This window comes from Corythoichthys intestinalis, chromosome 21, assembly GCF_030265065.1.
Source record: "Corythoichthys intestinalis isolate RoL2023-P3 chromosome 21, ASM3026506v1, whole genome shotgun sequence".
In the NCBI taxonomy this organism is placed as follows: domain Eukaryota; kingdom Metazoa; phylum Chordata; class Actinopteri; order Syngnathiformes; family Syngnathidae; genus Corythoichthys; species Corythoichthys intestinalis.
The window spans coordinates 17,801,546-17,817,630 of NC_080415.1; the positions used below are offsets into that span (position 1 = coordinate 17,801,546).

At 38.6% G+C, this 16,085-nt stretch overlaps 1 protein-coding gene across 2 annotated transcripts in view; it reads left to right on the forward strand.

Moving 5' to 3' along the window:
* mpp2b (MAGUK p55 scaffold protein 2b) overlaps positions 1 to 16,085 on the forward strand; it is a 59,862-nt gene that overhangs the window by 25,195 nt on the left and 18,582 nt on the right. For both annotated transcript variants that reach the window (XM_057825542.1, XM_057825541.1), the window contains one exon: positions 9,737 to 9,837. In XM_057825542.1, the coding sequence (XP_057681525.1) occupies positions 9,737 to 9,837 (101 nt within the window). The remainder of the gene's footprint in view (positions 1 to 9,736; positions 9,838 to 16,085) is intronic.

Sequence of the window (16,085 nt, forward strand, 5' to 3'; positions counted from 1 at the left end):
ACTGCGTTCTGCAAGGAAGAATGGGCAAAAATCCCCCAAAGTAGATGTGAGAGGCTGATTAGTCACTACAGAAACCGTTTGGTTGAGGTAATCTCTGCAAAAGGAGGCGCAATATCCTATTAACTGAAGGGGTTCACATACTTTTGCACACATGATATCTGAGTTTTTCTTAAATCAACCACTTTTGTTAAATAAAGAATGACAATATAACTATTTCTTTTGTTTCAGTCCATTATTTGGAATGTCAGTATTGTGGATTTGGGTATAACTTAACATTTAATAAGGTTATTTTAGTTTTTTTTACAAAAAATCTGACCATCGCTGTGGGGTTCACAAACTTTCGAGCAGCACTGTATACCCTAGCTAAGAGCTACAACAAAGCATTAGTATAAATCCTTCTATTGATTATATTTTGATGTAGATGAGGCAAAATATTTATTCATATTAATATTTCCTTATTTTTTAAATCAATTCTAAAACACAAGATGCTTTCAATATTGTTGATTTTAACGGTGGCGGCAACGCGCTACGTGAAGTACGTAGCTGCTTATTCAGCTACATTAGCCCTACCTAATAATACTATTTTTATTCTACTATTAATTCGACATTCATTCGCATAGTAATAGTTTGACTTTTTTTATTCTTGCCTCATCTACATCAAATTATTATCCATAGAATGCTTAATGCTAATGCTTCGTCATTGCTCCCGTCGTAGCAAATTTAATCTCGAAGTTATTTTATTTATTTATTTGACCCCAATACTCCATCGCAAAATGTAAAGTGTCAAGTTTTGAAATATTTCAAATAGATCTTTGTTATGGTTCTTCTTGGAAAAAATAATGTTGTTAAAAAAAATCTCATTAGTCATGATTTGAAGCAATTCTGCTGTGGCAAAACATGTCGGGCTGTCTGATGCAGCCCACCATCACAGCTTCAAAAAATTCTTGGGAAACCCTGATTACTAACATTTCTGGCCACTTTTAGCGTGTTGGACTGGTTTAATGGCAGCTGTTGGCGTCCTTCATTTAGCTAAGGATATGGCCATGCACCAATATCTTAATTTTTAACCTATGTGCTGCCATTAATAGCAGTAAACGTCCAATCCAACTGGCAGGGGCCCTCAGTCATAATGGATTAATCTTCTGTCGCCATCAACGACAGCCAGTGAGTCAAAGTGTTTTCTAAATGAAGTTGTCCTAAAAAATATTGAGACTTAAAAAGAGCAAAACTGAGAAAACCACACCAACCACACACCGTTGAATATGTCTACCTTCACAAGTCGTGCTTATAAACAACATCAATGGAGGAGAATTTACAGCACAGTAAGGAGACACATTTTATCCGAGATGAAACAGGGCAGCAACAAAGAAATATCCAGCGCTTAGCTAAAGGGTGCGTTAATATCATTTCTACTCTTGTTTACTTATGACAGACCAATGGTTTACGTCATCCAGATGGTGTCAGTTCAACACACTTGGAGTCCAAGCTGACTGGTTGTTTTTGCCAATAGAAATGCGTCACTTGAGTTTTAAAAAGGTGTTATGCAAGACTTGAGGCGTTATCCTTAAACTGTACAGAATGTATCAAAAAGTAATGTTGCTTATGGATGTCTTCAGCCCTGTGAAACTGCCTTCGGAATTGTTTTTGCACTTTGGTGCTGTTAGTAGGCTTCCAGTCGCATTTTATGACAAATTTACTTTCGTCGAAATCAGAAGATTACCTTTATTTAAGCTCTGAGCAATTGAAACAAAAACAAACTTTCAAACAAATAAATAAAGCATTCAAGTTTTGAGGGTATTCATTAGTAAAGCTGGACAATATTATCAGTATATTGTGATATGAATTGTGTAGAGAGACTAAATTTCATGAATTAAGATCTATTTCATTAAATGTTGTATCATGCTTTTGTCGGCCTGCTCTTCACGTTCATCAGAATTTTCCTGAAAACCACGCAATGCGCCTTATCCAACTTCAAATTATTGCTGTTCTAAAAGGAGCATGTTGACTCAATTATACTAAACTGATATGTATTTGTATCCTGATTGATTTCCCTCTACAAGCCCATCAGCATGGAAAGTCTCGACATAACAACTCTGCATAACAACTAATGAACTCCTCATTAAATCAGAAATGACTCATCAGGTGGCTTAGGTCATGATAAAATGTTTCATTTGAGAAACTATATTTCTCTCTTGGACATCCATCTTGAATACCTGAAGAGTTGAGTTGAGTTAATGACGTTATCAGTAAGGATTTATTTGTCGGTTCATTCTCTGTGAACGGTTTCTGCACTCCATCGTGGCTCTCAGTGCCCCTTGAGAATGAGGTTTGCACACCTCTCAGCCACCACTCTATGTCCCTAAATGCCACTCCATAGCGACAAAGCAACCTTCACTAAATGCTGTGTAAGAGGTTCATGGCCCCCCGCCGTGCTCTGAGCACAAACAATAGCAGCCCAGATTGTTTAGCGACCTCCGTGACATTGGCTTTAATTGGAACTCTCCTTGGAGGGCATAACAGCCCCTTTTAATTTGCTTTCCTTGTAATTGCACGTCCTTCCTTGTTGGCAAGTGATGCCAGGGGCCATCAAATTGTATTATTATTTTTATAGAGCTGAATGGCAAGTCTGCTTAACACTTTCCTTCGGGATATAATTAAAGTAAATGAATCGTTTGTTTGATTTTAGTTTGTATCGTAAACCCCTTAAAACTAATTCCCTTGCAATTGACCGTTCTAATGGATCCAACCTCTATCTACGTCAATGGCATTCAATGAGGCAAGTGATGGTTATTTCAACATAAATGGTGGAGCAACGCATGTGGGACAGACATTATAACAAAATTCACAGGTAAATTACATATCCTTTCTAAATAATAGTGCCATAGCTTACTGTGTCAAGTTTGAAATTCTTTTTATTACGGTAATTTCGGACTATAAGGCGCTACTTTTCCCCCTCTTTTTTAATCTTGCAGTTTATATTCCAGTGCGTTTTATTTGTTGATTTATTTGGGTTAATAGATAACACTTTATTTGACAGCGCCGTGATAAGACTCCCATAAAACAGTCATAATTATGATATGACACTACCATGGGCATTACTGAATGCTTATCACATATGTCATTAAGTGTCATCCGGCAAATTATGTCACTAACTCCATTTATGTTCAGCTCAGATCTTTTACATCCATTCAAAAGTGAGATCATTTGCCTGGTGACACAAAATGACATCTGTCATAAGCATTCATTAAGTGCATCAGTGTAGCATTCAGTGTCATGTTATAATTATGATGGTCTTATGGCACCACTGTCAAATGTGTCACCAAAATACCATAACTAGCAATTAATGAAAAAACTGGAACAGTAACTGAAGAATTTAATTAGGACAGAACGTGAATTTTGATTGTTTTTTGCATCTGTAGCGCTGCAATGCATGCTAGGAGGCATGTTGGACGAAAACAGTGTTGAAAGCAGATGGCAGCAGAGGTTGAATCTCAACCGACAGAGCAGTGATGGCCAAACGAAGGTTCTTGAAGCAATAAAGCTTTGCAGCCAATTGGTTCAAAGCTTTATTGTGATTCGTTTGTTCTTATGACAGTCATATGATGCCGCTGTCAAATAAAGTGTTGCCAGTGTTGGTGTAAATATTCCATAATACAGTGAGGACAGCTGTGGCTTATAGTCCAGTGTGGTTTATATATAAACAAATGTGGTTTATCGTGTTAAATTTGGTGGGTGGCGGCTTATAGCCAGGTGCGCCTTATAGTCTGAAAATTACGGTATGACTTGTGGCAGACACTATCTCTGATTTTTTGCAGTCTATTTAACTCATTTAATGTCACTGACAGTGCTAGACGGCCAATCGTGTGGCTCTTTCAATCCTTATGCTGTGGATTTAAATTAGTTTTTCACGAGTATACGTTCCTAGCGTTCGAGTTCAAATGGATTGGACGTCTGTCGTCGTCACTGGCTGCCAATGACTTACACGTTGATTTATCACATGATATCAACTGCGATTAATCGCATTGTCTTACACGCGATCCGATAATTAATTCAAAAACAATATTCAACCCAGTATTTTAAAAATATTACCATTTTAAAGAAGTATTCATTTATATCAACTCATTAAGAATGACTTAAAGCAACAGTAGGTAGATTTTCAACCTTTATAAAATATTTTCATAACATTTGTGATAATATATCGACTGACAACTAGTTGAATGACACCTCTTTTATATTATGAAGGGGTCTGTATCGCCTTCACCAGCACTAATTAACTTTGGGGAGGGTGCCCTGCCACATCAAAAACTACAAATGTGCTGACTGCTTTAAGGCATATCTCAATTTCCCCATTCCTTATAAAGACGAAAGTCGGTGCGAACACTTTCACGCGAATGCTGGAAAGATGGCAAAGCAACAAAAAGTTTTCTCCGAGGCGGAAAAAAAGAGAGGCTACCAGGATATAGAGAATAAACATTGGCCTGACTTTCTCTCACTGGTGTGACCCCTGGGGGGGTTAGCCACACGGTTGCTAACCGCCATATGCTATTGTTTAGCCACAACTGGATTCAATACTTTATTATTACTATTCGTTCTTCACACAGCCGCTGGAAACAGAAATGTTGTTTAATCCATCTGCAGGCGACTGGGAGATTGATTTTTTGATTGATTGATGATTTAACGCCACTTTGCGGTTGTGCTCTGGTCCTCATGGGAAAGGCAGTCTTCTTTATAGCAAAACGCTGCCGTTTTTGTCCACCGGCGTCGCTAAAATTGACCAAAACTGAAGAATTACCAAGTGTTTATTAAAGTGCCTGTGACACGAAAAAGCATGTTTATTTCATTATACACGCGGTATCTTAAGCTCCTAAATGATATGGGCCGCTTGGATGTGTGTGGAAGCGATCGCTATATTTGTTTAGTTTTTTTAATACCACGCCATGAAAATGAGTGACTTCTGGCAACAGTCTCGAGTTGAGAAAGAGGGCGCTGTGATGTGTACGGAGGAAGGAGTCCTCTTCACTATACAGCCGTACTGTTGTATGTGAATGACTAAGGATTCAGCTGATTTTGTGGATTGATACATTTATTCTATTCATACATTTTATATCTTGCTGTACGAGGGAGAGGCGTTTTTGGGGTTTCAAAAGGTTCCCATTCACCGGTGGATATTGGCCAAAATAAGCCCTACTACTGTGGGACCATGGGACTTACGAGGAAGTGAGTAAACATCGTGTTTTGTATTATGTCAAATACTGGGATATTAATACGGAGGTGGCTTGCATTTTGTGGCTGACAAGCTCCTTGTCCCCTTGGCCGACAACCGGCAGCATGTCGCACATCCCCCCGCCGGGCGTGCACTATACTCGGCTTTTGCACTTTTGCACTTTTGCACCCGATCACAAATTGCAACTTTGTGTTAAAAATAGCCGCGAATACAGCGATTACAAAGTAAACACTACAAACTTTCTTTAAATAAAGGACTACTTACGTTTGATCATGGATAGGCATGTAAAAAGCTCTCCTCATGCACATTAGCTGCACGTTAGCTGCAGAACAACTGCAGCCTCCCTCCTACGGGGAACGAGCTGCAAATGGCTCTCCGCAGGGCGGTTTGCCGATCGGCGAAGACAATCGACAACCCAGTCGTCATGTCAAATGTTCCGGGCTAGTTATGTGTGATTTTCTGCTTCGAAGACTTTGAAACATCACTCGGTTCGGGTTAGCATGTCGGCTAGCTGCCACGCCTCTTGGTTTGTTTACATTCTCCGAAGCCGGGGAAGGGAAATGACATAAGCCCGATTTAGGTGGCATAAAATATCGTTCGGGAGGTGTGACAGTAAAGGTGAAGTCGACAGTTTTGACTGTTATGGAGTAATTTTGCCATGTCGTCCTGAATAAGTGCTTTTTTATTATTTCATATTCCATTTAGCACAAGACTGTTATTTGTCATGACCATGCCATTTATTTAGCAATTGGGGAAAAACACTTGGATAAAAAGAATATCCTGTAAAAATATCGAAGTAGAGAGACCGAAACAATGACATTTTGCAGCTCTCTTCATCGCGTTTTCCTCGTTGTGAATAATTCCCCCTCGACGGGCGGACTGGGCCTTTGGGCCTTCTCAAGCCATTTATTTAGCTATTGGGGAAAATACTTTGATAAAAAGAATATCCTTTAAAATATTGGAGTAGAGAGACTGAAACAATGACATTTTGTGGCTCTCTTCGTTGCGTTTTCCTAGTTGTGAATATTTCCCCCTCAATTGGCTGCATACTAAATCAGATGAAATCGTGACTCCGCTGACGTCATCCATCTGTTGGGGACGCTAGAGCCCTATAATGGTAGGCGTGGCTAACCGGCAGATTAAAAGACTAATTTCTCGTCATCTGCGCTTTGCTAAATTGTTGTATATAGTCGAATCGTCTCAAAATATGATTCTAGTTCACATAATAATCCTATTTAAGGAAACTTTTTTTCTCCTGTCGTACGCACTTTAATGCACAGTTAAAATGATTAACTGTGTGAACTAATTTGTGAGTTTACTCGCCCAGCCTTATAACATTCACTACACATTTTTTTGCCTTTTTTTCAGAGGCTAAAACTGGCTAAAGACTTTTGTATTCAATTCAACAGTGAAAGTTAATTTTTTTGAGTTATTAGTATGGTGATGGAGGCATTGTATATTAATCATGTGTCTCAATACATTACTTTAATGTACATTGCCATTGAGAAAATATAATATCCTACTGTCTAAATAAAGGTAAGCTTTTCATTTTAACACAACAATGATATATGTGAAACTCACCTGAAATCGTAACTCGTCTAGAAAAAGAAGCAAGGACAGGAAAGGGTAAAAACTGCAGTGCAGTCACTCTTCTGGGTTCCTTTTTTTCTGCACTTATAAATAAACAAGAGAGGGACAATGTAGATTTATAATGTCTGGTGAGTAATAGGACAACTCCAACCCCCTGTCATACTCTGCTCTGTAATATTTTCACACGTCTTGATTAATCTGTGACTTTCAACCAGCATACAGTGAACGTTTTTTCTCTTTGTTGTGTTCACACAGCCTCCAAGTTGGTTGTAGTTGCCCGATTAATAATAATTTGGGTGAAAAAAAAAAAAAGAACACGTGGAGTCCAAGCAAAGAAAGTTACTCAAAAAAGTGGCAAAAAGAAAAAGCCTGATGTGATTAAAGAGAATTAGGCAGGCCATGTACGTAAGCTGCGCATGCTGCTCTGATGTGCTCTGCCAGGTGAAAATTTGGCATTTGCACCTGCTGGAGCAGAAGTGTTGTCGGTACAGGCAAAACGCAAAGAAAATCATGGACTGCAGAAGACTCATGCAATTAGTTACTCAATTTACTTATGAAATTATCCCGCGTCAGGGCGGAAGGACTGTGTAATGAATGATCAAGGTCGTCAGCTTCTGTCTCTGTTATTGCCTGTCTGGCTTCCGTCTCATCTTGAGGAAAGCCAAGATGTGACTTGTGTCCTTATTTTGCCTTTGAGGGCAAGCTCAATATGTGCGCGCATAAACCTGGCTGTTTACCTCGCATTTTATAGTCATTTAATGTGGTGTTTTGAGGTGACAAGCTCAATAAACTAAAAATAATTGGCTAAACTGTAATGTTGTAATATCTAAGTTGCACTCTCACAAGCTAAACTATATCAAAAATGCATTAGAATTAAGTATTCTTAATCTATTCGCCTGGGTATTTGCCTCTGAGTCTGAAACCAGAATTAGATGAGGTGGCTAAGAGAAAGGTATAAACGTTTGTTTCGAAGCATGTTGAGTCTTGCAGATTTCTGCTGTCCGACTGCAGGGTAACAATCAATAACCTTGATTCTGCCTTTGGCTGCCTTTTCTGTCAGATAATGCTCTATTTCTCCCAGGAAATGATTGCAATTACAAATGCTTTGGTAGTAATATCTTCATTTATTTTGCTTGCAGTTAAAAAAACAAACAAAAGAGAATGGAAATTTAAAAAAACAAAAAAAATCATTGTAATTTTACACAAAAGTCCAAAAATGGGCCAGACAAAAGTATTGGCACCCTTTGAAAATCATGTGATGCTTCTCTAATTTGTGTAATTAACAGCCTCTGTTACTTACCTGTGGCACATAACAGGTGGTGGTAATAACTAAATCACACGTGCAGCCAGTTAAAATGGATTAAAATGGACTCAACCTCTGTCCTGTGTTCTTGTGTGTACCACATTGAGCATGGAGAAAAGAAAAAAGACCAAAGAACTGTCTGAGGACTTGAGAAGCAAAATTGTGAGGAAGCATAGGCAATCTCAAGGCTATCTCTAAAGACCTGAATGTTCCTGTTTTTACTGTGCGCAATGACATCAACAAGTGTAAAGCCCATGGCACTGTGGCTAACCTCCCTAGATGTGGACGGAAAAGAAAAATTGATGAGAGATTTCAACAAAAGATTGTGCGGCTGGTGGATAAAGAACCTCGACTAACATCCAAACAAGTTCAAGCTGTCCTGCAGTCCGAGGGTACTCCAGTGTCAACCTGTACTTTCCGTCAGCGTCTGAATGAAAAGGGACTCTATGGTAGAATACCCAGGAAGACCCCACTTATTAACCAGAGACATAAAAAAAGCCACACATAAAAAAAAGCCAGGCTCGAGTTTGCCAAAACTTACCTGAGAAAGACGAAAGCGTTTTTGAAGAATGTTCTCTGGTCAGATGAGACAAAAGTAGAGCTTTTTGGGAAAAGGCATCAACATAGAGTTTACAGGGAAAAAAACAAGGCCTTCAAAGAAAAGAACACGGTCCCTATAGTCAAACATGGCAGATGAAGAACACGGTCCCTATAGTCAAAGATGGCAGAGGTTCCCTGATGTTTTGGGGTTGCTTTGCTTACTCTGGCACTGGACTGCTTGTGCATGGCATTATGAAGTCTGAAGACTACCAACAAATTTTACGGCATAATGTAGGGCCCAGTGTAAGAAAGCTGGGTCTCCCTCAGAGGTCATGGGTCTCCCAGCAGGACAATGACCCAAAACACACTTCAAAAACCACTACAAAATGGTTTGAGAGAAAGCACTGGAGACTAAAGTGGCCAGCAATGATTCCAGTTCGCAGTTATTTTGTCTAAAGGTTGTGCTACTAAGTAGTATTAGGCTGAGGGTGCCGATACTTTTGTCCAGCCCATTTTTGGAGTTTTGTGTAAAATGATATTGATGTAATTTTTTTTTCATTCTCTTTTGCGTTTTTTCATTGCAAGCAAAATAAATGAAGATATTACTACCAAAGCATTTGTAATTGCAATCATTTTCTGAGAGAAATTGAGAATTATCCTACAGAATTGCAGGGGTGCCAATACTTTTGGCCAGCACTGTAAATCATGCTTTTTATTTATTTATCTATTTATATATTACTCTGGGTTTAACACTTTAGCTATAAATGTGCATTGGAACTAAAAACTATTGGCTGAGAAAAGTTGGTTTCTGAATGCTTAGTAACTACTTGAGTATTTTAAAGCAAAGTTGTCATACATCAACATACTTTGGTAAGCCCTTTGGTATCAATTCGTTTTTGAGTAGGGAGCTGCAAATAGTGTACATATTTTACCTGCCGTACTCTCTATACCGCACCTGCTTAAGAATTCTAAAGAGTCCTTCAATAACTTACTGCTTTGCGATTTTCGTCATCTTCTAGCTTGTAATGAATCCCGTCGGTAGCGGAATAAGTCATTTTTTTCATTTGTCTCTTGTATAGCCATGCATCAGGCTTTGGACACCCTGAGTGACAGCATCAGCTCCACAACTGCCAATGACCTGGACCTCATCTTCCTCAAAGGAATCATGGAGAGCCCAGTGGTGAGAACAGAATCATACTAAGTCTTTTATTTATTAGTAATGAATGTCAACATCTTTATGTAGCCACTGTTACAAAGTTGCATGGACAAAAATGATCTCAGTTACATTATTTGGAGCATTTGTGCCATTTTCCCCCATTGTCTGTTGTGCTAATGAGCCGCTAGAACAAAAGGTTACAAGGCCATCAGAGACCAGAGCAGCTCTGCTTGACGCGCTTGACTGGTGGCGCAAACAAACTTCTAATTAGGAGTGAATGGCAGACAGCATTTACCAATGAAAATGTCGGTAAGAGTTAATCTTTAAGAACGTAGGTGAGAACCTTGACACCAAGGTTTTTATTGGCAGGAGTTTCCCCAAATTAATAATCGACATGTTGCCTGCCACTGACAGCGATAGACGTCCAATTGATTTGAACTGCGGGTGGCTGGCAGTAAATGAGTTAAGTTGCCTTTAATGTGTGAATAATTTACCCAATACAAATATACAATTTCATATTAACTGCCTGTTTCAATTACAATGTAATTTTCACAAAATGCCATTATGTAATTGGCAGCACATTTTCCACATCAGTAAAATCTCATATTTGAATGTCATCATCATGTGACCTTGTTATTTTGTTCAATTGGATAAAAATTGAAAGTTGCATTTGGATGTCAGTGTGAAGCTTTTCCAAGATTAAACCAATACTTCCGCCCTAAAACTTCCCACTTCCAAGTTCTCATCCTGCTTTGAAGTGGATATAAAATGAAATTTTGCAGTTATGATGTAAACGCATTCTTCCCATATGCACTTTGACTTGCTATTCAATTTCACACAAAAATGTAATACCTTTTGCATGTAGTTCCTCTTTTTGAAGTACTGGTGTAAAAGTTGAACAGGCCCTGCGGTGGCAGACTGTTATCCTGGTGGTTGTTCTCATATTCTGTCATTCAGTTTGCCATGCACGAAGATGAAATAAAAAAGTTCTAACTCATGCTTTTGTTAAAAAAAAAATATATATATATATATATATGTTTTTAATCTTCTTAAAGGGAACCATGGGCTTAAAGACTTGTAGGCTCAAATAAGCCAAAATTGTTCTCTTCTATTAAAATGTTATTAGAAACACATAAAATATTGCCATTGATTTAAAAATCTATAATATTTAGTACATGTTTTGATCTACGGAGAGCGCCATGTTTTATGCGTGCAATGGACGCTCTGGATGATGACGTAGTTTTCCACTTTCACTAGACGAACACTACCGGTTTTCTGTAATTCCTTACGCAGCGAGACATCTAACAGAGTACTTAGTATTTGTTTTTTCATCCTTTTTTTTATTACCTTTTCATTGCCTCAAAATACGTTTTCATGTGTTTCCCTCTCATACTTTTAAGCATTGTGTTTTCTTGTGGTACATTTAAAGCAGATTGGTGATCTGTTGACCAAATTAGTATTTAAACCACACTTATTTGATATTAGTACGTTTAATTATTTTCTTAGGGCATCTTTAATATGTTCTGTCTGTATGCATCTAAACAAATCAAGTTGAAAGCGCACGGTAATACTTTGGGTGTCAAATTCGCCTTGTGTAGGAAGTTTCGCCGGTGTAGCACATTTTGGCTGAACACCGGTTTTGTCCAACCCTCGTCTCGTCTCATCTCGGCTTTCCTGTTCATTTTGCATCTACTGCTCGTTTTGTGAAATATCGACGGTGCTGTCATGCTCATTAATGTTCCTCTCGGGTTCAAATTGAAAGGGCTGAACAGATGACATGCTTATGTCGCTTGAGTCATACTCTGGAAGCCCGGCAGCGTAACCCTGTGACGTCAACGCCCTGCGACGTCAACAACAATGCTGTCTATAGTATACTAGTTAAACTAATTTTACAAATTGTATAAAAATGAAAACATCAAGAAGATTTGAATAACAAATTATTTTAACTCATAATACATTTATTTTTTAAGAACTACAAGTCTTTATATTCGTGGTTCCCTTTCATAAATAACGGCCACAAAGTTTATTTTTAACACCAATAAACAAGCTGTTATTGACTCGATCCAGAAAAATGGACCTTAAATGCTGTTTTAGTGCGTCACACCTTTGAGGATATTTGAAAACCCAGTGGAAGAAGCTATTCTGCCCAGGCACGAGCCAATAAACATGGCTCGCAGATTGATGTAAAGCATTTTTTCCAGGGTTATAGACACTCTCAACTCCGGTGGTGAATCCATAAACACTTAACAAGCTATTGCGTGCAGATCGAGGCAGCTCACGTGATCAGAGCAATAAAGAGCTATTCTCCCACTGGATGACTTTGGTGAATTGCATTGATTGTGCCACACTCACAATAGAATGAAGCAATCAAGCCAATCTGTAATTATATACAGAATCTGACCGTGATTGGACTAACAATAATCTTAAACGTGAGACATAAGGCATGTTAAAGGTTCTGATTTACGTCCAAGAGTTGGCGATTTTTATACGTTTCTCTTCCAGAGAATGCTGCTAAATGTTTCCCAAGCAAGCTCAATCTTTAAGACAATGCTATATACAGTGTCCAGTGGTTATGAGACTCTAATTCCATTTTATGACCGTCTGACATTTAGCTGGAAATGCTGCAGTGGAAATCAAGATGTGAAGTTTACGAGTCGTCTGATGGCTGTTTTATTGACCAATCCATGCATCTGTAGATCACACATATTGAAGATAAAATTGGAGCTTGGGATTTGAGAAGCAATCCTTTGTCAATGATGTCACGACACCATGAAATATCATAACACTTACCAAGATGGAAATTGGTTTACTCTGACGTCACTGTCCAAAAGCCTTGAGGGGGCAGGTTTTATCGCCATCAAGGTGATGATATAATCTGGTGTGTTGACAGAATTAGATTGGTAGGTTTTTCCACACCATGTAATTAAAACGGAAGCAGAATTAACTCTTTGACTGCTATTAATGGTGATAGACGTACAATTCATTTTGATTGAGAAAGGCTGGCAGCAAATGATCGCAGTCGGTGGCCATGTACTAACTACCACAGCACACATTCTGTAAATACCATACATATACCTGGTGTAGTATTCTTAACATTTTTTCCCTGTAAATATGAATGATGATTGCGAGGTTTACTTACCATTTACGCACAGCACCGCACAAACGCACAATTAGGCACACGCTCGCGGCAGGCGTCTACCGTTGTCGCTCTTTCAGTACACTTCCACATTTGACACTGTGTATACACTGCTGGCCAAAAGTATTGGCAGCCCTGCAATTCTGTCAGATAATGGTCAATATCTCCTAGAAATTGATTGCGATTTCAAATGCGTTGGTAGTAATATCTTCATTTGTTTTGATTGCAATGAAAAAACACAAAGAGAATGGAGGGGAAAAAATCATTATCATTTTACACAAAACTCCATAAATGGGCCGCACAAAAGTATTGGCAGCCTCAGCCTAATACGTGGTAGCGCAAACTTTAGACAAAATAACTGCGAACAACCACTTCGGGTATCCATCACTGAGTTTCTTACAATGCTCTGCTGGAATCTTAAACCAATCTTCTTGGGCCGACTGCTCCAGGTCTCTGAGATTTGAAGGGTGCATTCTCCAAACTGCTATTTTTCTCCACAGGTGTTCTATGGGATTCAGGTCTGGGTTCATTGCTGGCCACTTTAGAAGTCTCCATTGCTTTCTCTCAAACACTTTTTGAAGTGTTTTGGGTCATTGTCCTGCTGGAAGACCCATGACATATGAGGGAGACCCATCTTTCTCACACTGGGCCCTACAATACATTGCAAAAATTGTTGGTAGTCTTCATGCACACCGTCAAGCAGTCCAGTTCCAGAGGCAGCAAAGTACCCCCAAAACACCAGGGAACCTCCGCCATGTTTGACTGTGGGGACCGTGTTCTTTTCTTTGAAGGCCTCGTTTTTTTCCCCTGTAAACTCTATGTTGATGCCTTTTCCCAAAAAGCTCTACTTTTGTCTCACATGACCAGAGAACATTCTTCCAACACGTTTTTGTCTTTCTCAGGTAAGTTTTGGCAAACTCCAGCCTGCCTTTTTTATGTCTCTGGGTCAGAAGTGGGGTCTTCCTGGGTATCCTACCATAAAGTTCCTTTTCATTCAAACACCGACGGATAGTACGGGCTGACACTGTTGTACCCTCGGACTGCAGGACACCTTGAACTTGTTTGGATGTTAGTCGAGGTTCTTTATGCACCATCCGCACAATCTTTCGTTAAAATCTCTCGTCAATTTCTCTTTTCCGTCCACATCTAGGGAGGTTGGCCACAGTGCCATGGGCTTTACACCTATTGATGACACGGCGCACGGTAGACACAGGAACATTCAGGTCTTTGGAGATGGACTTGTAGCCTTGAGATTGCCCATGCTTCCTCACAATTTTGCTTCCCAAGTCCCTAAACAGTTCTTTGGTCTTTCATCTTTCTTTTCTCTATGCGCAATGTGGCACACACAAGGACACAGAACAGAGGTTGAGTCAACTTTAATCCATTTTAACTGGCTGCACGTGTGATTGCATGATTGCCATCGTGAGCAAATCGTATCGTATCGTGAGGTATTCAGAGGTTCCCACCCCTAGTACACATCTCTGTCAACCAAACATGTTAATCAGTGGATGTTGAAGTCACTAAAATAAAAATTGTGATCATCTCAAACAAGTAACACCATGTTATGGGGAGAAAAATGTTCCTGGCTTGTAATCATTTTATTTGTGTTGCTTGGGTTCAAACTAAATGAAAAACTGCCACTAAAAAGGTAAAAGTTTGGTTTTGTTTAAATTAGAGGATTTCCAATTTTACATCCCAGTTATGCAGAAAATATTATGTTAAATGTCATTTCTTCGTGTTTCAGGTCAAACTAAGTCTATAAAATAAGGAGGAAAATTTACATAAATATATACGGCGGAAAACACAGACAAGACTGAAAAAGCAGTTTCTGCTCTTGCACTCTTTAAAAGAAACTGCAGTATTTTAAGCCAAAACAACTGTTTGATAGAACAATATGTCTTTATGCTGCCATAGCAGATTCATGGTGCATTAGGCCCCTGAACTATTTTTAATTGGTCTGTTTTAACCTGAAAACCCCCGTTTACAGACGTCGCGCAACCGCTTTTGTTTCAACCTAGCTATAAAAAGAAGGTAAGTATTATATTTATTATTCAAAATGTCTGTCATTTTTAGCTTCGAATCATTAATTGATGTCTAATATTTAGTTTAAAAAAAAGAAAACGACTTTAAAAAAAATTATTCACTCGCATATTTTAAACTTTTTAAACAAATTATGTCACAATGAAAAAAATGGCGTCTGTAAAAAAGTCACGGATATCTACCTCATAACTATCGTTTAATTGTATTTTTTTGTTACTGTCGCATTTTCCCCGTTATGTTAGATGATAAATAATCGATCCAAACAAAGAAAAATGGAAAAATAATGTTTAAAAGGGTAACTATATGAAAAAGAAAATCTCAACCACTCCTTGTTGTCTACGATTTCTGCATCGCGGCCCTTGTTATATGACCATGTTTCACCCATAAAATTCCCCAAAAATCCAGCTGTGGCCATTCACAGCTGTGTCTTGACACTCGGTGAAACGTGCTACATGGAGTTTTTGGATTGAAACAAGGTAAGTACGCGATAACATCATTTAAAATCGTGGCCTCCTTAATTCTGCTCTCGCCTCCAGTTAAGGTTTTGCTGTTTAATTGTTTGTTTGTTTGTTTTTTTACATGCCCTCCTATTTAAAATTTTTATTCCACTAGAAAACTGAGATTTTAAGCTTTCCAATGATGTATCACACGTGCAAATCGGACAATTTTGAAATTTGCCCAAATTGGGGGTCTCTGAGCGGAACTTCAAGTCACCTAAGTGTTTTCCGCCTTATATATATATATATATATACATATATAAAAGCATTACAAACTACAACATTAAGAAAAAAATATATAATTTCAAAGTAATGACCACAAACCCAAAGTGTTTTAACATGTCAATGTTACGAAACAAACTAGAAAACACCACTTAGAACCTGGGAACAAAATCTGTGTTATATGGTTTAATCATATGTTTGAAGCCTTTTATACACCTGGGCTGGAAGTAAATGAGTTAAAAAGTGATTTACATCTCAAAGATTTAAGGAGCTTTTAAACATATTCTCTAAAAATTCTGTAGTTTCGATAAAACAAAATGCCTTTGCCTGCTTGTTGTCCAAAAGCCAAACACTGACAGATTGCTTCAGCAGGTTAC